At 36.2% G+C, this 24,121-nt stretch overlaps 3 protein-coding genes across 3 annotated transcripts in view; 1 reads left to right on the top strand and 2 right to left on the bottom strand.

Moving 5' to 3' along the window:
* Nucleotides 1-24,121, bottom strand: part of LOC134790671 (uncharacterized) — a 333,743-nt gene that overhangs the window by 29,921 nt on the left and 279,701 nt on the right. The gene's annotated exons all lie outside the window — the stretch shown is intronic.
* Nucleotides 1-24,121, top strand: part of LOC134790644 (neural-cadherin-like) — a 304,222-nt gene that overhangs the window by 54,704 nt on the left and 225,397 nt on the right. The gene's annotated exons all lie outside the window — the stretch shown is intronic.
* LOC134791112 (uncharacterized) lies at nt 22,732-23,765 on the bottom strand. Its single transcript, XM_063762139.1, has 3 exons — nt 23,516-23,765; nt 23,287-23,433; nt 22,732-23,076 (listed from the first exon to the last, which is right to left on the bottom strand). Exons 1-3 carry the CDS (start codon nt 23,693-23,695, stop codon nt 22,921-22,923), a joined length of 483 nt encoding a protein of 160 aa, XP_063618209.1. The 5' UTR covers nt 23,696-23,765; the 3' UTR covers nt 22,732-22,920.

Raw genomic sequence — 24,121 nt, 5'->3', positions numbered from 1 at the left:
CCAGGATTCGAACCCGGGACCATCGGCTTCATAGGCAGGGTCACTACCCACTAGGCCAGACCGGTCGTCAGTAGTTATATACATTTATGTACAACTTTTCTGTCGAGTCCTTTACCTACTACAACTCGTAAACTGGAATACATATTTTAATTAGCTGTAGTAAACTGATGTTTGTAGACACGGTATTATTACTGCAGCTTTTAAATCACAAATTTGAGATATACCGTTTGAAATACCGCGTGGTCTGGCTCTGAATAAGTTTATTTGGCAGTAACTTAAACGACTAGCTAGTATAATATGATTCCGATATCATGATACAAAACAAACGAACCTTATAACCACATTTCAAAGGTATTTTCAATAGAGACTGGAATTAATTTCAATATCAAAGTTATATCTATAGGGGGTACATTTGTTTAGATTACGTCGGGCATGCCATACATTCAGCCGTATTGTAAATTTATAGGAACAGGGTAGGTACGGAAGATTCGAGTTGGGTAATTCCGTTGAAACCCGCTTTCCTCGATGCGGTACCGGTGTTAAAATATACGACACGATTCGAATGTCTTCAATTTACCCAACTTTTCGCTAGAATTTTCAGCTCACGTGCAATTGTAATGTACTATGTAACCAATACCATTGGTAACTTTAGCAGTTTTAGGACTTTTAGGTACAGTTTATTGTAGAATAACCTCTGCACATAAATATCTATGCATTTGTATTCGTATTTTTTGTATTAATGTCCCTACTATTCGCGCTTGTAAAGAAATATGTTTTTTATTTATGTTTAAACTTGCTGAACACCTCTTCGGGGTAGCTGGAGGTTTTAATAATACCTCGTAATTTTCATTTATTATGAATGACCTAATGCTTGGCCTTGTGTTTGTAAATACTTCTATATTGTATTATCATTTGTAATTGTTTTAAACTGTTTGAACAAATACGGATTTCTTTTAACAATTTCTCATTGAATTGGTTTATTTTATTAAGAAGCAGTTTGCGCTGCTAAGGCAGGTGTGCCAATAAACGCTGTCTTCCTGGGGCTTCTTTCAACTCACGTCCTCGCCTAGTCGTAACGACAAGTAGACCGGGAGATAGTGACACATTTTACTGGGTCATTTGTACCAGTATGGCGGTTCGTCAGGGGTCTAAGCATGTAATGAAGGAAAGAAAATGCTATGACCATAGCGCTGGTACCGGCGGCCCAATCGCGTGGGCGTTAGTCGAACGTGTCGGATAAAATACGAGTGTCGAACGATTTGTACCACAAAAATCCTCGTATTATTCGATAGTCCATAAAAAAGAAGTAGGCGGTAGCGTAATGCCATACTTCTCCGGTGTGACTTACAGCCCGCCATACTGAGGCGAACACGTTAATTAAAAAAAAACAATTCAACCATTTGTACCAAGCTAATTTTTGCACAGGTGATCATCGTCGAGCAGCCATTCATGGACATCACCATGCCATACTTTTCGGATGGTTCCAAATGCCCGCCATACCGCCGCAAGGAAGTTAATTTTTTTTTTTTTGCTAAACGATTTGTACCAGTATTGCATTTAAATTTTTGGAGAGTATTTGATAAAATGTGACCGTTATTATAATTGCCATACTTATAGTAGGGGGATAAAGTGCTGCCATACTTGAAAAACTTATTTAATCGACACGTTTCAAAAATACGACTATGTATACGTAAAATAATTTTTTACAGCATGGCATCATCATATTCTGTTTGTTTGGATACAATTGTACCTAAAAAAATATATTTCAGATTATAACTACGGGGCGGACGACTGTGAGACTTAAGCCAAGACTTAAAACAAAAAACAATTTTTTGACGATTTGTACCAGTATGGCATTTGGATTTTTGGAAATTATATGATGCAATGTGACCATTATTATATTTGCCATACTTCTAATAGGGGGAAAAAGGGGCACCATACTTGAAATAAAAAAAAAATATTGTACACATTTGCCACCTCCTACAGGTATGGCATTATGAGATTTCCATTTATGATCACACAGAAAGTGTTGAAAAAAAAATTCAAGATGGTACAAATCGTTTAGCAATAAAAAAAAAATTAACTCCCTTGCGGCGGTATGGCGGGCATTTGGAACCATCCGAAAAGTATGGCATGGTGATGTCCATGAATGGCTGCTCGACGATGATCACCTGTGCAAAAATTAGCTTGGTACAAATGGTTGAATTGTTTTTTTTTAATTAACGTGTTCGCCTCAGTATGGCGGGCTGTAAGTCACACCGGAGAAGTATGGCATTACGCTACCGCCTACTTCTTTTTTATGGACTATCGAATAATACGAGGATTTTTGTGGTACAAATCGTTCGACACTCGTATTTTATCCGACACGTTCGACTAACGCCCACGCGATTGGGCCGCCGGTACCAGCGCTATGGTCATAGCATTTTCTTTCCTTCATTACATGCTTAGACCCCTGACGAACCGCCATACTGGTACAAATGACCCAGTAAAATGTGTCAGTATCTCCCGGTCTAAAGGCACTTCGCTTATTCGAAATACCGTGTTTATGGATACTTACTGCCTTTTACTTGCGGCTTTCCACGTGTGGATTTTCAATTATGTAGTTACGTTTTTATGACCCTGGATCCGAGGCTGTTTTTATTTATGTCTCGCTTAGCCTTTATGGCTGTAAGTGACGGGAAGTTAACACTTACCTACATCGTTTTACTCCGTATGTGATCCCTGATCCATGGTTATGTGCTTTTGATAAAACGCAGCTTGTTTTGCCTTAACATTTTACCGTTCAACTAAATTTTACTCTCTTTATCCAAATACCAAAATAAAAATAAACAGAATGAAATACAACACGTCAAACGAAGTGGTGTAACTTTTCGTTGAATTTACGTTAAACTTTTTGGCGTTTGTGAAATACCGTGTTGACAATTTTAAAGCCGCACCAGCACCGTGCTCGATATTTTGCCAACGCGAATCTATAGCTCTACTTAATCATATTTGTTGCACTAGCACATTTTTAAAATGAACTGGCTAGTGTGTGTGTGCGAGCCAGGACATTGGCATTTAGATACGTCACTTGCGTATTCGGGAGACCCATGGTTGATATAGCATTTTAAACTGTTGATATAGCAATTTATCGTCGAAAACTATTTTCATATAAGTGCGTGAGAAACGTAGATATTCATTTCGGTATGGGCACACAATAGGTAGGTACAGTGTTTGTTTATGGGTGATTCTTAAATTGTGTCCAAAAAAAATTTTTTTTCATAAACGTTTTTATTTTTCACATTTTATTACATATAACAAAAGTACATACAAAAAGCAATTTTTTGATTCATATGGTCAAGCTTAATACCCTCAGGAAAGGTAAATAAAATGAGTACATAAACACGGTTGTGACAAAGTGTCCCTCAGTCGTGACATTTCGGCATTTTGGTGGCCTACTCGGCTATTTTGATTTATATAGTTATTTTAACATAGCCTAAGTCACTCCTATGACTACGACAAACCTAATGACAGCTCAGACATTGAAATCCGTCAAACTATAAAGGCTGTAGAGCGTGACAAAGAATTCGATACACATCATACATACAAGCGAAAAACATTTTTTTTGCTTTGGCAGTCGGGCAATAATAGCAAATGATCTGTAGCTAATAAAAATGCATTTCTGAAAAGTGCATGTGCCTCTAAATTAATCAAACGAATTAAGAATGACACGACCACGTGTCGACGACTGACGAACGTGGACTCAAAAGTCCGTGGCGGTGACAGATTTTTGAGGCCACGGTCGTGATAATTTGGAACATGTTCGATATTACATGAACATTTCCTTTGATTTTACAAATGTTAAATAATTAGCTTAATCTGCAATGTTTGAGGTATATCTTATGTTACAAACAATAACGTGAAACTGCAACTTACTTTTAAAACTATCACACGGCGGTGACGCGTTAAGGTTGACCGTTTTTTCAAATGAACACAAATAATTAATTTTCGACAAAACTTCTGCCTTCAGCCATTTGTAAACCTGACAACAACACAGTGTTGCTGTTCTAAAAAAACTTTAATAAGGCTGCCAGTAGTAAAGATACTTTTCTACCGAGTACCGCATGTTTATATTACCACGCGCGGTGGTGACGCGAAAACTAATCACAAAATGTATGTTGTTTAAAATTATATAAAATCGTTATAAATCCATACAATTTTTAAACAGTGTTGTACCACAAGGATTAGTGTTTTATATTTGATATAAATTATTACAAAATCACTTCATACTTTTTCAAAAAAAAATCAAATATCACAAAATCTGGGGAAGTCACACTACACGGTCCGTGACATTTCGCACTTGTAATTTTTTTTAAATATGTTTCTAATACTCTTAGGACAATACATTTAGGTTGACCTAAAACTAGAGGTAAATTGCTAAGTATATTGATATAGAGTTTATTTATTTTCACAAAAATACATGCTATTCTTACGTGTTACACAAAAAATGCATAAGAATAAGAATTACCCTTATACTAGTAGTACATTGAATTTAATGTTTAAATAGTGATGTAAAGTCGCATTTCGTATAGGTATAGGCAAGCCAAAGTCGCGATATGTGTCGACTCACTGATTCTCGGTTGTGGGTCTAAGCCTGCGTAAGCCGACCGGCATCGACAGAGGTACACTAATATATACCTACAAGGTTTTACGTGACACGTGACAGCGTTCATTTGAGCATTGTTTGAAAATTTACTAACCAGTGAGCGTATCACTCCCATACGATGCATGAAAAATAAATATTCTTTTTTCCGAGGTTTTCCACATGTTTGTGTTATTAATTTAATTTGTTTATACGTACAGTTCAGATAAATATTTGTTTCAAATGAATTGTTTGATTAAAGTTGGGAAGATTTTAAGTGTAAAATTAAATTACAATATACATATATATTATTTACGTTTACTGATGTTGTATCAATATCGTCTTTAAGTACCTATAGGTCATTGCAAGGTTTAGGAACGATGAATTTCACGTAATATAGTTTACTAGCGACCCACCCTGGCTTCGCACGGTAACAAATGATACACCTAAATCTTCCTCAAGAATTACTCTATTGATAGGCGAAAACCGCATGAAAATCCGTTCAGTAGTTTTTGAGTTTATCGCGAACAAACAGACAGACACGGCGGGGGACTTTGTTTTATAAGGTGTAGTGATAACTAAGAGTGTCCCTACTGCTGTCTGTATTCGTGTAAAGTCAAAAGTTCCAAACGGCCGATTTCGTTTTCGGCCTGAGGGACGGCGCACATACCCACGATGCGACGTCGTATCGTGGAACGACGCGGCGTCGTCTCACGTTGCGACGTCGTGTAACGTTGCGACGTCGTGTCGTAGAAATTTACGACGTCGTATCGTGGGCACTATACGACGCCGTGTCACGTTGCGACGTCGTGTCGTAGAAACCTACGACGTCGTATCGTGAGCACTATACGATGCCGTATAACGTTGCGGCGTCGTTCTTCTTTCGTCCTTCTTCGTACTTCTTAGAGGTAATGGCAGCAAAACAAGAACTTGTCTGTTGCAATCCTTATATCTTGATTAACTGCGATGATTTTTTACATTTTCACCGTCATGGTAGTAACATGCCGTAAATGTTACCATGGTTACCAATATAATTTGACACTGGGTTAACGGTTTAACCGCTTAACCTCGGGTTAGTGGGATGATGCAAGTAGTAGTAGTAGTAGTAGTAGTAGTAGTAGTAGTAAACTCTTTATTGTACAAATTACATATTAAAAATAACATACAATTAGTAAGACGTACAAAGGCGAACTTATCCCTTTGAGGGATCTCTTCCAGTTAACCTTTGAGTAGATGAGAGGAGAGAGTGAAAAGAGGGTGAGAAATGCAGCAAAATGTACAACAAGGTACCAGAAAGATAAAGGATATAAATACATACAAAATTTATAGGATAAACATACATATATTACACAAAAAGGAATGGGGAAAATACACTAAAAATTGGAAAGAATTAGAACAAGCAAGTGGCCCTTAATGGTAGAGTGTGCAGATAAATGAAAATAGGTAGGTACTTACTTCTGTATGAAGAAGATTTAAAGCTTTATATTTGTGGAAAATTCTTAATCAATAATTTTCCACGATTCATATTTTATTGGCAGATATGGCGATTCATATGTTATGAAAGACGTGACAGATAGACGGACGGATAGAGTCATACGGGATTTTTGTACGGAACCACCTTTTCGGTACGAAACCCTAAAAAGCATAATATGTATTAAGAATAGCGCTAAAATATATGCATGTAGTGACTGTTTACCGTCATTGCCATTATCTACTAGAGCCTTTGCGAGCTGTCTTGCGAGCCCAATGGTCACGCCATTATGAAAAAAAAGTGCATGGACTTGTAGTATGAAGGCATATGACATATGAGTATAATTATTAATTTGTTGTGCTCACGGTACTTTCGAAACGTAGTCTGATTGTGGTCGACTAAAACTACAATACGATATTGTGTCGTGAACCAATCAATGCATATCGTAGATTTTCACGTTACGGCGCCGCAACGTGACACGACGTCGTAAAATGTCCAGACACGACGTCGTATTGTGCCGCGACACTATGTCGTATCGCGCCACGATACGACGTCGTATCGTTACACGACGTCGCAACGTGAGACGATGTCGCGTCGTCTCACGATATGGCGTCGTATCGTGGGTATGTGTGCCGGCCCTGAGGCAGCTCGAAAGTAAAGTTGAGGAAGGTTTAAGCGACTTTCCTATATATTTATTTAAAGTAATTGGATTCTCAGGTTGCATGTTATTGGAGCTTATACTACTTCTAGAGTCATATACATATTATTTTAATGAAATTAAGAAAAAAATGTACCTAAGGAATCAAATTGTACCATTTATATTCCTTTCAAATTTAAAATATACTATATTTATATTAATTGTTCATTTGCTATCTATTTATCTACATTTTATTATCAAATTCAATATGTGTCATCATCCCTATCACTACTATCTACTTAAAGGGAAATTCTGGTTTATTAAACAACAGTACACTATTGTCTATGTCTACTTCATCGACAAGCAGCAATGGCTGTTAGTTACAGCAATCAAAGCATGTGCTCTGTAGCTGACGGTTGAAAATAATACAAAAATACGCTCCTATATGGAATTTCCATCTGACGGATTTGGCCGCATTGACCTTAATACGATCTCAGATGGTTTACAAAACAAATATAATGTCACATATATGTGTGAGTGTTACTGTTGAAAAAGAAAATCAGATGGATTTCAAGGGACGGATTGAAGACCTCGCGACGCGAATCTCATTGCAAAGGCCAATGAGTATTAGAAGACCGTTTCTAATTTAACTTTTAATTAGGTATATCCAGTTATAAAAATTATAAATTAACACACGTTATTCAATACGGATATATAATTATTATAACCTAAAGTGCTTTCATGCCAGCATACATACAGACTGCTCCAAAGCGAATAATTGTAAATCATAAATTTCTGCGCAAAATCTCTTCAGATTGTCTTGATAATTTATAGATGTAATATTATAGTATCTTATCTTTTCGAATATATACATTTGTATACGCTAAACTACCATTCCGTTATATACATTCCTGCTTGGTAAGAAGTTGTATATAGAGGCTATTCATTTCGCTTCATCGACGAATGAGGAGAAAAATGAAATAAAGTTGTGTTGCGTGGTGGAAATACAAAGGAAGAGTTTGGAGCGAGGTCCCTTGCGGGCACGTGGCCCGTGCGAACGCCGAGTGGCGGGTGCCGCGATAATGCAACCGAAAGTACTGAAGTTTTAATTCAAATTAGAACATCCTCTGTAGTAAACTTTGTTTGGAAACTCGCGCGTGTGGTCTTTGCCTTGTTACCTGTGATTCTCGGGGGGGCATGTATTATCTGTGGGTAATTTATGTACTGCTGTTTACTCTTACTTGTTTAATGCTAGTTATAAAATATGGGATATCTTGACATTTTTTCGCTAACTGTATGTTAGGAACAATTATAAAATAAACTACAAATTTTCACACGTAGGCAACAGTTTTTTCGTATGTCACGTACGTTCTTAACCCCTCAACAGAATTTTAAAAATGTACTTCATAAGTCACAATTTAATATTTTGTATGCGAAAACAATAATGCGTCCATGTAGATATCACAAGTCCGTTCTCGAATCATTCAGTTACCGTAGACACGAAACGTTTTAACTATCATAACCCTTGACAAACGGAACATTTTTTCAGTTCAGGTTAACTATAGAGAGCCAGTTGCACCAACCACAATCGACAGACGGATAAATGTAAATGTGTAAGCGGAGGACTAAGAAACTTCCCAGACAATAAAAGATTTTGTGCGAATGTTTTAACAGTGACGGACAGTTTGGTGCAACTGAGCCTTAATGCCACGTTTGATGCCTTTGACGAGATTTTGAGTAAATATCGCTTGTCACTTGTCTTTTATGCCACAGGATTGTTGGCAAAAACCGACAGGTGTGGAGTCCGGTGCGCTCTACGATGCGCGTGACTGCCCAACAATGTCTTGCCGAAAATAATATAACCTTATTATTATTATTTTGTACAAAATGCGGCTCTAACCGAGAATATTGTTTTAGTCAGGTATTTGTATTATATATGTTCGCATTATCTGCTGCCCGTGACTTCGTTAGATTAAATACCACAGGTAGGCTTATAAAATATATGCCTAGTTTTATTCATATATGTCAGTATTGTCAGTTCTACGTGTAAATGTATCCAACATACGTTCGTCTTCACTTTCTCAATTCTAAGACTTGCGTTGTCGAGCGCATTTCCATACTAACGGCTCGGCCACGATATTGCACGACCAGCGACGGCGGCGGCGGCAACCATAGGTCGTCGTCTCGCGTTTCACATATTAACGGCCCGATTCGAACTTTAAGATACGTCAATTAATAGATCTAGAAGCGATATGGATTAGATATGTCAGTGTCAAATGTGACGTTTCTTCAAACAAAAAAGTCACTTTTGACATTGACACATCTAATCCATATCGTTTCTAGATCTATTAATTGACGTATCTTAAAATTCGAATCGGGCAGAAAGTCCCGTGCGGCAAGGCAAGACATGCTAGGAGGTCTGTTGTTAACCTTCAAATTAAATATTTTATAATTACTAAAAAATACAAACTTGTAAAATATGCCATATGTCCGCCGTTATTCATGTATTTGGAAAAAATATACATTTCCCATGAGCAGGAAAACGTGTTCGGACGCCGTATAAGATTCAATTAGGTATTTGCTTCGTCGGAGGTAATTCAAAGAGCTTTATTAACAGATTTTCTTTAGGCCCGTATACCAGGATATTTAATTTCAATGGTCAAAGGATTTTTGAACGCTATTTGTATCTAAGATAATTGTTTGACGTGTGCCGTGGCCGTATTGCCTGCAGCGTAAGAGCGTGTCCGAAATGTTTTGACCATCTAGTTCGTTGCGATTAGAGATGGGTAGAGGTGAGTAAATACTGAGTATTTACTCGGTATTTACTCAAAGCACCCGATAAATACCCGTATTTACTCATTTAGGTGGGTAAAAACGATTGCTTATAAAATATTCAAAAAGTGAGATTTAAGAACAAAATTGTCTTTTATTGAAGAGTGCTAACGTGTATTAACAATATCTATAAAATAAAGAGCATATAGGACGCTTAATTTAGGAAAAAAAGGTAATTATTAGTGAGAGGCAAATTGTGATAATGCACAGTTAACAATTTTGTTTTAAATAAGTAGGTATTTACTTTAAAAATATGGTACTTCAATTCTATCGATTTTCTAGATAACTGCATGTCGCGCAAAAGTGCGTGTTTACGCGGCACTTACGACCTTTTATTAAGGGTTTTTTAAAGAAAACTCATAAATGGCTCAACCGATGATGTTCAAAATATTGTTTTTTGTACTCTATTATACGGCTAATCTCCCGATATGTTTTCATATTTTTTATGAACTTTGGTTCTAAAGTTATAGAGAGATAAACATTATTTTGGCCTTTCGAAACGGTTTTATTCCAAAAATATTCAATTTATCCAAAAATGTTCTTAGAAACATTCCAGTTATTTTTAAAGACCAATTTAATGATGTGCAACACGTTGGTGGCTTCTGAATTTTTTTTCGTGACAATTAGTTACATGTATGGAGTGCCCCTCTTAAAAATACATTTCTTACAATTTTGAGTACTTAATCCAGTAGCGGCTTCCATAATACACCTATATTTCAAATTTATATGCCCGTTTCAGCACTCTAAATAGTTTATACCCACCAATTTGGGTATAAACGAGTAAATACGGGTATATTGAGTAAATACTGAGTATTTACTCGGTATTTACCCGTGAGTATTTACTCACTACCCATCTCTAGTTGCGATATATTTGATGTGCACGTTTCTTTGTTTCCCTGCTCGCTGAAACGCTTTCACGTTGGGCGTTCGCTGGTTTTCAGTTCAGATTCGCGTTATTGTTTAGGCCGGCGTATTTCATACACAGGTTTTGCTGCCATTGCACACAGGCGGCGACGGAGCGTGCCATTACTAGAGATTTGCTCACTGAACAAAACGTTCCAATTAAATTGCGGGTAATTGCGGGCACTTCCCCCAAACTATAACCTCCGATAAAATAAAAATAGCTCGTAAGAAGTAGTTTTAATAACATAGCTACTGTTTTGATCATTAGTGTGTAATGTTATACAAAACGTAAACATAAGAAATAAGTGACTTAATTACGAGTACAGTATAAATTGCACAAGGCGTGGAAAATTCTTGTCACTTAAAACCGGGCATCATAAAAATAGCTGGACCAAACTGGCATCAAACAACATTATAGACCGATCAAAATGGCAAACTTTGGAAGAGGCCTTCACCCTGAGAGGGGTTCCTGTTACGTTCAAATGATTTAGAAAATATTTGTAAGCAAACTAACAATTTCAAAACTAGTATTTAAGCATTAAACTAAAATTGATTTACTAACCATCATAGAGTAAGAAATCGTTACCTGTAACAATTAAGCGGGAAATAAAAGGCTTTTTATTTTATTTCATTAAAACCTGACTCTTTGGGCCCGATTCGGATTTTGAAATAGACATCTATTAGACATCTTTTAGACATCACCAAGATACGATAACGATATGTTTAAGATCTAACCTGTCAAATTTGACATTTGCGCGATTCTGGAGATACTGTTGAACGATTTCCACAGGATATGACTTAGAGATCCAATTCACATCTAATAGATATGTTACTCTATCTAACGTAAAAGTGACGTTGGTTGCCCGAATTGCGCTGCAAACGAGAACTAGTTGATATCTAAACTATAACGTATCTAGAATGGATCTAGTACGTGTCGTCTCTTGTGAATATCTTGAAGTTCGAATACGGCAGTTTGTTTTTAACTGTCAAAATCCAGCCGAGTAGAATGTTTAGTGTTTACCTACACGCAATAGTAACTGGCATTACCAACGCAATGGTAACTGGCAATACACATCAACTGATCGTGAATGTCAAAAGCAACGAGGGTAATTCAAATATGGTTCTAGTCCACCGAGGCTTGTGTAATTGGAACGCTCTCGATTGCATCCCTCCAATGCTGAACAATAATGTTACGGAGTTCAAATTATCTTTTTGCAGCGAATCATTAGGCACCGTCTGCGGCGATAGCGGCAAGATTACATTATGTCGGCCAACTCTTGGCTGCCAACTCAACCGACATTATGATTTTACCTTTACTCTATTTTATTCTTCGAACTGCGGCTTTAGTTGTCACTGAAATAATTATTCTTCGAATAATTTTAGGTCTGTACTTTTATTACACTCAACACCATGAAATTCATGAAGTAGGAAACTGACTTCTACTGGCGACACTACTTTTAAAACATGTCAACATTCATATGTTTTACCTCAATTATACTAGTAGGTATAATGGAGGTATATTAGTGCGAAACCGGACCTTGTCTTGGTATATCACTTTTGGGGAATAATTTTAATTGGATAAAATAACTATTTGTATCGTTCATCCTATTTAGCATTCAAGTGAGCTATAATTTTGGCTGTAAATATTAATCTCTATTAACCTCTAATTACACTCTACATAAGTGAGCTTGTAATGAATGGCAATGAGTATTCATGGCTGATGCCAATACTTATCTTAGGTATATAAATATGTATAATCCGCATATAAAACATCGCACCGACAGCGGATAGTCAATTTTCTAGAATAAGAATTACAAATGATTCTACCGCTATCTTAGAAATCGAAACTTATTTGATACTAACTATTGAGATATTCTTCGTGACTTGGTTACCGTTTGGAACTAGAAAAACTTATTTTATAACACTGACGTTGCTGGCAATGATAAAAACTGTTCTTAAATTTGTCATAAGACGCTTAATAATAAATAAAGGAAAAAAAATCTTTGGTCAACCGGATGTTACGCACTGGGGCAGATATATTATCTTACATCAGATAGAAGCTCGCCTAATCAAGTGTATATTACGGATCGTATCTTCGTGGCGTATGTTGTGTTCCACATAGCCGCCGGCGTCTTACCTTACCTATAGACTGCTTCTGAGACTCGAGGCGAAATTACCTGGCATTATGCGCGGTTTGAATAAACATGCATTTTGTTTTTCTTTGAACTTTACTTGGATAATGTTGGATATAACACATAATACGATCTTGTACATAAAGTGATAAAAAATTAGCGGAAATGGCTTTTTGGTTATGAAAATAGCGATGGTACGACGAAATATTGTATGGTTAGTGAGCTTATTAAATTGTGTCGAGTTTTTGTAACTACTTTTTTTATGGATTCATAACACTACACATGGATACGAGTATGACTTGAGGCTTAAGATCCACTTGCAAAAATATCCGAACCAGGGCCACTATTTCACCGGGTTATTTATTATTATTTTTATTTATTATTCTAATTAAGCAACAGGACCCATATTACAAATACCTTATTAATATACATTATAAACTAAACACTATTATTTAGGCGGCAAAACATCGTGGCCCCGTTGAATCGCCTCGCCTGCTCTTGAGTCTGATTCGGCAGTTTGCCGGGAACCTCCGAAACACGCCACCCTTCGGCCAGGGTTATATATACACATCGGTGACTCGTGGCATTTAGGTAGCACTTAAAAGATTAGTTTAATTAATTCCTTTTTTTAGTGGTTTCTTTTTCTCGACTCGTATAGGAAGAACATTTTCACATCACTAGTCTGTTAGAAACTGTCAAGTGCCACGAGTTACCGATGTGTGCTCATCACTAATCTTTTAAGTGCTACCTAAATGCCACGAGTTACCGATGTGTAGTTATATATGATTTCTTATGTACACTAGCTATCTAGCTTGTTTAATAAATCATCACACTTTGCTCGCAAAAATTGGTTTAATCTGACCAAAGAATTATAATACCTATTGACAAATTGTACCAACAGATAATCGGGTTAAATATTAGGTATATAAGCGATCACAAATATGTATATTAACTTATCTGTTGTCATTTATTTGGGCTAACCCAGTTTAACCTTCTCATGGCATGTCGTGTTTATCTCGAGAGAGTTCCTTATCACCGTCACGCAAACTTGTAGGTGAATAGAATAGTTAATTGGCCCCTGTAGCTCTCAGTCTATAATAATGCCAAAGAGGATTTGAAGTAGAGAGTTACTGTCATGGTAAATTATGTAGCTACAGTTAATTTACTGCCATCTTTCGACAGAAGATTAACACTGTTTGAACGCCATTTGACTTTGATCCTTATTCTCTAACTGATATGTGTTAACTTTTTAAATATTAATATTCACGCCATCTACTCGAGCATAGGCTGAAGGTTGTGGCGCCATCGCTCGAAAACATGGAACCATACCTTTGGCCTATAGTTGAGTAGATGGCGTGAAAATCAATATTTAATAAGTTAACACATATCAGTGAAAGAATAAGGATCAAAGTCAAATGGCGTTCTAACAGTTTTATGTTCTGTCGAAAGATGGCAGTAAATTTACAGTGGCTACATAATTTACTTTGACAATCCGTCTCTATAGACTTTATTCTCTTTGATAATACTTATTAAGCACTATACTTACGTTTCCCTTATACTTAAGACGCAACGAACTTTAAAGCTAAAGTAAAGGGCTTGATGAATTTTTAATGATAAGAATATTACCAACTCAACTTGGCGCTTTCAGGTAAACACTTACGATTTTCGTGAAGAAACAAAGTTTCCTAAAGTTAGTTTCGAAATAATTACCTTACTTACCTGCCAGTCTAGCATAACTTGCGTTCTCGCGCGCGAGTCCATACTTGAAGTCGCGCTTGATGTATGGAGTCGCGCGCGAGAACGCAACTCATGCCAGCAGGTCTGGTTTCCTCAATGTAGTACTCATACATAAAAAATGCGTAAGTACCTAGATTTTTTTAATTTTGTATGCTGTTATATTTTACGTTTTTTAAATTAATTGTCCCGAACAAGATCTGTTGGCAAATGGAATAGTGGTGTACGTTTTCCAGGAGGAATGTATACGGAAATCACCGCCTGTTAATACAAATTATAAGAAAACATTTTATGCGCTCCACGCCATCGCCCCATCGGCTACGTAGGGTATTGTTGTATTTTCCTACGCAATACAAAATGCTAACAACAGTAACAACTTAAGTGATAGTGTTTTTCTTGTCTTTCAAACTTTTCCATTTTAGTTTTTTATAGGGTTTTACTGCTGTTGACGTTACGGAGGGCACGTTTACGACAGATTTAATAAAACTTGACATTGACAGCTTTCACCTTATATTGGATGCCAGCAAGTCAATATAAAATGTAGGGACATATACAGGGTGATTCAGGAGACGTGAGCAGGAGTAACACTGCGCATTTCGTAAATTATAAGATAAGCAACTGATCGTATTAGTGAGGCGATCGTTTCAGTATTAGTGAGGATAACGTTAATTTTCTAATCGTGTTGAAAAAAAAAGTTATAAATTTATTTACGACATGCATGGTCACCCTAAAATTAGAATACTAAACTAGGTACCGATATTCTGTGTCAAATTGAATGTCATCAGTGACCCAAACGTCGGACTATAGGGGGCAGTTTGAGGGCAAGGTAAGGTTTACAAAAAAATCTTAACTTACGAGTATTATAAGGTACCTAGTATTTGTAACATAGTTAATTAAATTAGTTACCCGTTATCATTTATTCATCTTTGATGTGTAAATACTCTTTGAAGTGATGACTGATAGCCCACTGAAGTGGCCACTTAAAAAACAAATAAATAGCTGACATGTGTAGTCCAAGTACGTTTATAAATAACGCAGTTAGTTGCTATGATATTTGGAATTTCACATTATAAATACTAGGTACCAAATACTAAGTACAAATACTCGAAAGTGAATTGATTGATTTGCGAACCTTACCTATCATTCTGACATGCCACGAAAATGCCCGCTGGAGTCCGACGTACGGTCTGGTTACTTTTGAAAACTCGTATCTCACTCAAGTTTGACAGTTAATTTTCTTCGTAATCAAAATGCTGTCGGTTAATGAGGTTTTATGTTTATTAATTAGGTCTTGTAGGGTGACCATGATTGTAGAGAATTAAATGTGCCCTCACCAAAAAGTTAAAAAATACGAAAAAATGTGGTTGTTTCACCTAAATACGACGGTGATCGATCAATTATCAGTTACTGAGTGTGCAGGATTAGTCCTGCTCTCGTCTCATGAATCATCCTGTATATTATATAGGTACCTTTTTCAAACGTATTTTCTAAGGTTTTACAAAATGAAGCCGTGCTAAAAATAGGAGCAAGTATGTCTTGAAAGCTTTTACTTTTAATATTTTGAAATTATGTTCGTTAACTTATTTTAGCTCCATTTTCGGCAAATCATTTTTAATACGTTATGAAACAAAAAATAAAATAATATGCATGTCGTACTAAATGTAACAATTTATTACAATCGTGGTAAATTTGACATTATTGTGTATCTTACGCTTCCTAAGACTTGGAACCGGTAGAATATTTATTGAATACCGGTCTATTACAGTTTCTTTCCATCCGGACTGTTCTTGAGAAAGCGAATATTTTAAGAACTTTAACCTAAATTAAAAAAACCGTTTCGGAAATCCTGTTATTGGAACAAAATTGTACATTATTCAGACATGATAAAAAATTAAATATTGGTTAGGAAATTTAACCCGTATACGAGCATTGTTTTTTTGTACACATTACCAGTGCAGAGTGCAGGTTGTAGATAAAAAATAAATATAAGCATCTGTTTCATCAAAAACAACGCACTAGTTCAAAAGCAACCACGAAGCGACCCGCGAGGCAGGACTGAAAGCAGGTAGGCCGTATCTACTCATTTTAAAAGGTTCTCGTCTGCCAGCTATTTATCAGTGACATTGAGTGCGGAACGAGTTTTTTCTTGCTCTTTTTACTACATTTCCCGAGTACTTTAAAAATGAAAGGATTCAACCGGGCACTAATTAATGACATCTCGTTTACAAGTTTCCGCTAATTTATCATTTGTTTATGTTGAGGTATTTTTATAAAACATTTTTTTTAATGAATAACCGCATAGAAATTTTACGTAGTCACAGCTGTCTATACTACAAGATCGAAAGGGGTCAACATAATACCTAAATGTATAAAAAATGCCTCAACACCCCAATAGAGTTCTTGTCGAAGCGCATCAGGTCCAGGGTCCGATAATGCTTTTCCATAGCCTAATTTCGGAACGTACTTTGACGCGGTTATCTTGACTGTGAGTGGTATTCGAATTCGAATGGTCAGTTCTAAGGTAGATGTGATATTAAATTATCATGTTCATATTGCTGGTTGTTGTTCTATGTTGGTTCAATCCAGATTAATGCCTAATGAATATTAAGTGTATGCTACGGTGTAGTCTGAGGCAGATCAATTTCGGTACAGTATGTGTCGCAAACGAATAACGTTACTTAGATGCGAGGCCTAGTCTTGGCCATTGAAAGCGTTTAAAGTTGATACCGGTACTTATTTACTTTTAGGAAGTTTTTTTGTAATATCAACCATTTTCCACTTTTTTATATCCTTTTTTTGTTACAGGTAAGCTTATCTGCTATCACCATCTCATCAAAAATACGTCACGGCAACGGGTAAGCACTAGCAGTTTTTCAGCACATCAATCAACGTGTCGGTACGCATAGTGCGCGCACATTCAGGCATGATACGAATGCTAGTAGATTAATCACCCAGTTTAACAGAAACGTACGTACTGGTCTTGGCTTAGCTGGGTGAAGATAAGCGGTGGTAATAGGGTAGAAGGCAGTAGGTAGTGCACGATGAAACGTTAACGGGTCGATTATGCGAGCCCATCGAGTGCGTACTCGAGTTACCCGGCCGCCTGCGCGGCCTAATGACGGGTCACGCATTTAAATAGCCTGCTTCCGATCAAAACGGCTCACATATTCACATGAAATTCATATCCTTCATTTCACCCAATTCGAATCGACAATTTCCTATTTATCAGCTAGCTCCCTCGTTACTAACGTCGACTTTGGGAGCCATAAGATAAGTGACGTCATTTACATTTCCACCTCTGTGAGCTGAGGTTTCGCTTTATGTTTGACGATAAGGTATGCATGAAAATAATTTTAATACTTATCTGAAACCTAAATAATCCAGCCTGTGGCTTCAGAAGTACTTTAATTTTATGACATTAATTAAATTTTATTTGTAATGTCACAGATACCTACATTTAAACGTCAATAATTACTATTAGATGTAAAAATCATTCTATTTCGTGAATGATTGTATTTGTGAAGGCATTGTCAGGATATTGAAGCAAATGTGTACATTGTATACCTACAAATAATGTTTTCGGAACCACTATAGCTGACGTGCGTCAGCGTGACCCATTTTATTCGCAACATGTTCTCAGGTCTGATTTATTCCAAACATGTATAACACCATTACTAGCTGATGTACGCGTATATAATATTTTACGTACGAACGACTTACTATTCCGCAGTAGGTACTATTTATTATTCTGTACATGCTGAGTAATATCTAAAACCCATTAAGATAAATCGATGCAACGACGCGCCAAACCAGCATTCATCAATTCCTAAGTTCCATTTTAATAACACCATAACACCTAACTTTGATAAAATATTTTGTAAGTAAACGTTTATTAATGCCGAGTAGGAAGACGAACCGAACAGTCTAGGCGTTTTGCCAAGTAGTTGAACGAAATTATATTAGGATATCCTAACAGCACAAAGCGAGTGACTTTTGTTGTAGCTTGAAAACTTACTACGAGAACCTCTTTTGCTTTTACAAGTGAATGCTAATATAATGTTCTAATTCTATACAATTATTTAGTTACTCGTACAATGCACAATGGCTCGTTCAACACAATAATAAAATCCATACTGGGTTCTTAAAAATTTACTTGAAAAATGTACATTCATTGTAAGATAATGAGGCGACTTCGGCAACTCATTGTCCGTTGAAAATAATTAACCATCTGACTCGACAAAAATGGATACTTCCATTCAAAGTGCTTGACTGTCTACTTAAAATGTTTAGGTATACCTTCCTAGTTACTTAGAGTTTGAAGTCTTAGATAACTGGTTAAGTTTGCGCCGAGGTGGGCGTAGGAGCCGTCTGATCTGAATTTAACTAGGCTCTGAATAATGTATCATGAATCTCCCAATCTTATTATGCTATACATATTTACTTAGCTCACAGTTTTGCAGGCTCACACAGTTTTCTTGATTGATCATTATTCATTATATTTCTGTTCTAGCTTATTTGAAGAATCCTTCTTTGCGTTGTTGTGAAATGTTATCCTGTGTTCCTTTAAATTATTTTCTTGTCTAACTGCGGCATACCTTCCGACGTTGCGTTAAGCAGGGCTTACCTTTGTTGTTATTTTTATCTCATATTCCTGTAAGACTTCTATCTTCAAATGGAACTTTAAACTCGTAGCGCATTGTTTAAAGTGTATGCAACGTTTGCGATAATCACTTCCTTAGTTTTATGCTGTGTAGATATATACTTCTTTTATTTTGAACACATTTTTGTTGTTTCTATCAATCTCTTTCGACTAAACACAGTTTGTTTGGGTTAACTATTGGATCTTACATGTTGCCTTAACATGTATAGTATGTAGTTGAAGGGTTTGCATTTGCAGTTTTGGTCTAGTCGGTGCTTTACTAGGATCTTTTTGTTTAATGACACAAGTAAATAAAAACGGTAAAATGCAGAATGGATATAAGTACTCAAATAAAATTATAAAATATATCGAAATAAAAAGGTGAAATTGTAACAAAAGTGATAACATTAGATTAAGATCACATCCGTTTTATAAATAAAGGGTTCTTATTAACTGTGGCAATGGGAATAACTATACTTAGTAAACAAATACAGATAATAGTGCATTAATTTTTTATATAAATCGACCTACTTTCCCAACAAAAACAAAGTCTTGTGACGATATATTTATAGAACAATCAAATAAATGCCCCTACCGAGATTTGAAACCAAGTCCTCCACTTTAAATGCAGGGCCACTACCGACTAGGCTAGGTGACGGTTTGTGGGCGTCTATTTTATTAGTTACCGCCTTATATAAAGTGTAGTACAAATCTTTAACATTTTTATTAATTAAAGTTGCTTTTATTTAAAGCTCGACCCTGATTACATTTTATATTCGACACAAACACTCGGCTTCCGACTTCAAAAGAAAATATCTGGCTGACGCTAAGTACTTTACTTTTAATTTTATTATTCAATTATATACATGTAGAATGCGGTGTGTCGTTCAGATTAAAATATCTTTCGTATTCGTAAAAATAAGCAGGAGCTCACCAATATACGTTATTTTTACATCGATGCAACATAATTTTTAAATAAAAGTAGGTACACAAATTGCTATTACTTGTGGACCTAACCGACTACATGGTTATTTGCTTTGGTTAGGTTACAGCTTGCGTTTGTAATACCTATGTAACTTGTAATAACTTCGGCAACATACTTATTTTTTCAGTATTTAAAATGGTTTATTGATAACATACTGTTCCTCGCGTTTAGTGTAGCGCTCAGTCTTATGGCAATGTAAAATCTGTTTATTGCCCTTTCCTACGTGGCATTTAGGGAATGCAAATCGGTTATTTTTTGTATGGAAATAATCGGGTTTTAACCGAAACCGCGGTTATTTCCATACAAAAAATAACCGATTTGCATTCCTTAGTGGCATTGTTTTTATTTAATGAAACAAAAACTTATAACTCTTATAAGACACTACAGGTTTTTGATATTAGTAGTTTACAAGAATGAAATAAAACTTCATTGTTTCATAATATGTTTAATAGTTTTAAAGCAATGTAAAAAATTACAACTTTAATAAAAACAAGAGCACCATACACCGTGTTAAGAATACTTTTTATTGTACGTTATTTAAATAATTGGGATATATCGGTATCAACAATACTAACACAAATGCGTATGCAAGGGTAGGTTATATGCTGAATTATTAGCCCAGAGGCGATGTGAAAAAAGGCGTTTTAATAGGCAGGTGTGTTGAAAATACGTTTGTTTTAAAAAATATAATGAGAAATGAAATTTACATAATGAAATAAACATAACTGTAGGTGGTCCGTGTCGGGCAGGCGTCGTCATTGTCTGCGGCTGTAATTTATATCGCGTTTAGCGAAATTAGCGAGGCCGCACACTGTACCACCACCGCAAAATTAATATACCTATACACAGTAGAAAGTAGGCTTGCTTAGCATGACACGTGTCTTATTTAAGAGCTTACATCTGCACAAACCACAACCAACTCTAATAACCGACCCTAATTGTAACCTTGACATTGCAAAATTAGTTTCAAATTCATTGCGACAAACTATCGATTGAGTTGTCGAATGGCACTTCCTGTTACATGAGGTGGGAAAGAGCTTATACATATAGAAAAAACACCGTAAATACATGTCTTGTGTATGTACAGTTGCGTATACAAACCGAGAGAGTAATTTTTAATTTTCGTAAGATTTTATGAAGTTTTATGAACTAAGTATACGATTTCTGTCACACAAAGTAAATACACCAATCATCTAGATAAGTAAACAAGGCCAACAAACAATCTCAGTTAAACTTCGTACAATACAACAGCTCTGCTTCGGGACTTCGGGACTTACGGTCCTTTCAACTACGCTGACACAGTACTCGAATCTACCTAGATTGATACCTATCAAATACCGTTATTAGTTGTTATCCTGTCCATAGAGAAACTGAGAGTAGCTGAAATTGTATTAAGCCATTCATCTATGTACATTGATCCAACCTTACACTCGCCAATAACAAAATTTCAGGAGTGGGTTTTACCTTAGATGTTGCAAATACATCTTAACTTGCATTATTCTGTTGTCTATATTTCTAGGCGTATGTTCTAGGCATATATCAATGATTTCCAACGGAGCTAAATTAAAATTTTCACCGGTATTCGAACCCCAATGGCTGCAATGATTTTCGTTTTGTTTCATACTTGGCACTTACCAGAAAAGTGCCAAGTATGAAACAAAACTAAACTAGTCTTGCTACTGTTTCCGGTAATATGTTCTTTGTGCCATGGCACTGTCGGCGCCGAGACCTGAACTGATTTTCGCATCGCTTATTGAGATAACCGCTTCAGGTTACCAGTATCTGTGAGCTGGAGAATCGTAACAACAATATGTAATACCAAATTTATATTATACTGGTTTCCACGAGACGAGGTGCTCTTTAAGTAGGAACAAGCGTTCAGGTGCCGCCGCGCCATTACCCGCCGGATTTATTCGGCCTTCCACTAAGACGAGTAATCTGCTGGTTACTTATTACCGACCATTAAAAATGTATTAACTATTATGCCGTGATTTAATTTTCTACGCAATTACTGTTAAGGAATGGAATTCGCTTTCGTCGTCTGTATTCTCTGACAAATGCGGTCTAGATCTATTCAAGGCGAAGTTGAATAAGGTATTTACTGACCCACCGAGCAATGTGTCCTATGAGGTGATCAATTTCTTCTCAGTGTTTAATAAAGAAAGGTTATATTTACGGTGATAATAGTGAGGATGATTCAGTTTCATAATTCACTAAACTTTTAATCATTTTTTCTGCTATACATAAAAATGTCAGTTAAACATTTTATCACAATATATAACAACACACCAGCATTAATTAGAATTGAATGAAGAGTTGTTTGAGTAGGGTTGAGCAGTTGTTTAATTAACCGCCCGAAACCGCCTAAATATAGCAGGTATAATGTAAGATACGTTCACGTTCCACAAATTTTCAGCACGCTTTAATGCGGCTTCCGTTTTCATCTTTTTGCGGTAATGGTGACAGGCTCTGAGCTCGCCACCGCGACCATTTATAACGAGTTTTAATCGCGCCACGGAAATTAGTCCTATGACGATTATTATTATTACCGCTTTGCATAACATTTTAGACCAGAATATTAAGGCTACTTAACTCTTTTACACGTAAACCCTTTTTTGTATTAACTTTAATTTGTTGCTCCGTATTATACTCCGATTTAATGCTTACTGTTATTTCGCCTAATCATTTTCGGAGTAGGTTAGTGTTGGATAACCGGAAATACCGGGATGCAATCCCAGTATTTGACAGAGGAGCCAGCGCTACGAATTTCTTCGCGTTGCTGCTATCAAATTTGCCAATTCGTCCCACCCTATTCCCACGCGGCGGTGCGGTGCCCCCCACCTTCCGCTTCCATTAAACGAACTATGATATCATGAAAATTCGACCCAACATTTTTTCGGGAAAAGGCAATGACAATAAAATTCTATAAGACAATATTTTACTCTTCAAGTGACGCAATATTCGCTTTATAGCTTTCCAGCTTCTAATTCAGTTTTAACACAGAAAAAATTGTTGACGTTGTTAAATGCCAATACTTTGAATGTGTAAATGCCGTAGAAGAAGTTCGACCCCAGGAACATTCTACATTTTTCCCGCATATCAACATGGACCGTGTACTGCCCCTGTAAACAATGTAATAAAAAATGTATTATAATGTAGAACTGTCTCCACGTACTTTTCTACTACGAGTATAATGAGTCTTTGTAAGACTTGGGTTTCTCCAGCATGATCCATTGCTTTAGTCCCGTCTCCAGCAAATGCTCAAAAAACAAACAGGTGTTTGTTGTCTACATAAAATAAATGTTTTAATTACTTATGTATAATAAGCTTACCTTTTTAATTTTACAAGCACTACTTAAGTTGAATGCATCTACTAGTATGGGGCCTAAAACGAAGTGTTGGCAAGGTTTTTCCAAAGCGTAGTTAAGCATTTTCTTTGTGATGTTATTTTTTTGCACTGATCCCGCAGTTACTCTTGCCTGAAAACATATTATTTTCAAAGTTTCTGTAAATCTTGGCTTGTGCTTCACATTACTGACATTACATAGAGTAAAACTGTACCTTTGTTACTGGACAATCTTTGGGAAAGTCCAAATAAAAAATGACATCGGACATGTTCTGAGTGTTTCGAATTTCCACATTGCCGCAATCGCCTTGTTTTGGACCCTTGCACGTCTCGAATGACCTCCATATGGGCCGGTAGGGGCCCTGAGTGTTGGAGTAGTTATAAAGGGCTGTCATTCTCTCAACTTGCTGACAACTTTCGGTTAACTTAATTAGAGAATAATTTGAAGAGGATAGACAAACGTTTATCCCCACGTCCTATTATTCACCACTGTTGTTAAGAACATTAATTAAAATTTAAATTTTATATATTACTAAATATACTGATGTTTTCATTTAATTACAAATACGCTCGGAGCATTTCTCGTAACTTAAATAATTATCATTCTTCTCGGTTACTCTTGAGTTCATGACTTAACAGCTAACTTTAAGTATACAAACTTCGCCGATCTAGTTTACTTTGTGGTTCATTTACATATTCATGTTTTCACGGTAACGACTAACGCAGATACGTTGCGTTTTCCTATACTAGTTACCCATTTGTACCTAGTAATAATAACAATGTTTGGTTAAATTAACAATAATATGAAACATTTTAGTTTT

The sequence above is a fragment of the Cydia splendana genome, chromosome 5, assembly GCF_910591565.1.
Source record: "Cydia splendana chromosome 5, ilCydSple1.2, whole genome shotgun sequence".
NCBI classification, from domain to species: Eukaryota; Metazoa; Arthropoda; class Insecta; order Lepidoptera; family Tortricidae; genus Cydia; species Cydia splendana.
Note: the sequence above shows the minus strand (reverse complement) of the source record. Positions and strands in the feature narration are given on the sequence as shown.

Bases quoted from the DNA above. Each gene is read 5' to 3' on its own strand.
- LOC134791112 (XM_063762139.1), bottom strand. From the start codon at position 23,695: ATGACAGCCCTTTATAACTACTCCAACACTCAGGGCCCCTACCGGCCC. The intron at 23,434-23,515 runs GTACAGTTTTAC...ATATGTTTTCAG, and splicing joins AAGATTGTCCAGTAACAAAG to GCAAGAGTAACTGCGGGATC. The intron at 23,077-23,286 runs GTAAGCTTATTA...CATTGTTTACAG, and splicing joins GTGCTTGTAAAATTAAAAAG to GGGCAGTACACGGTCCATGT.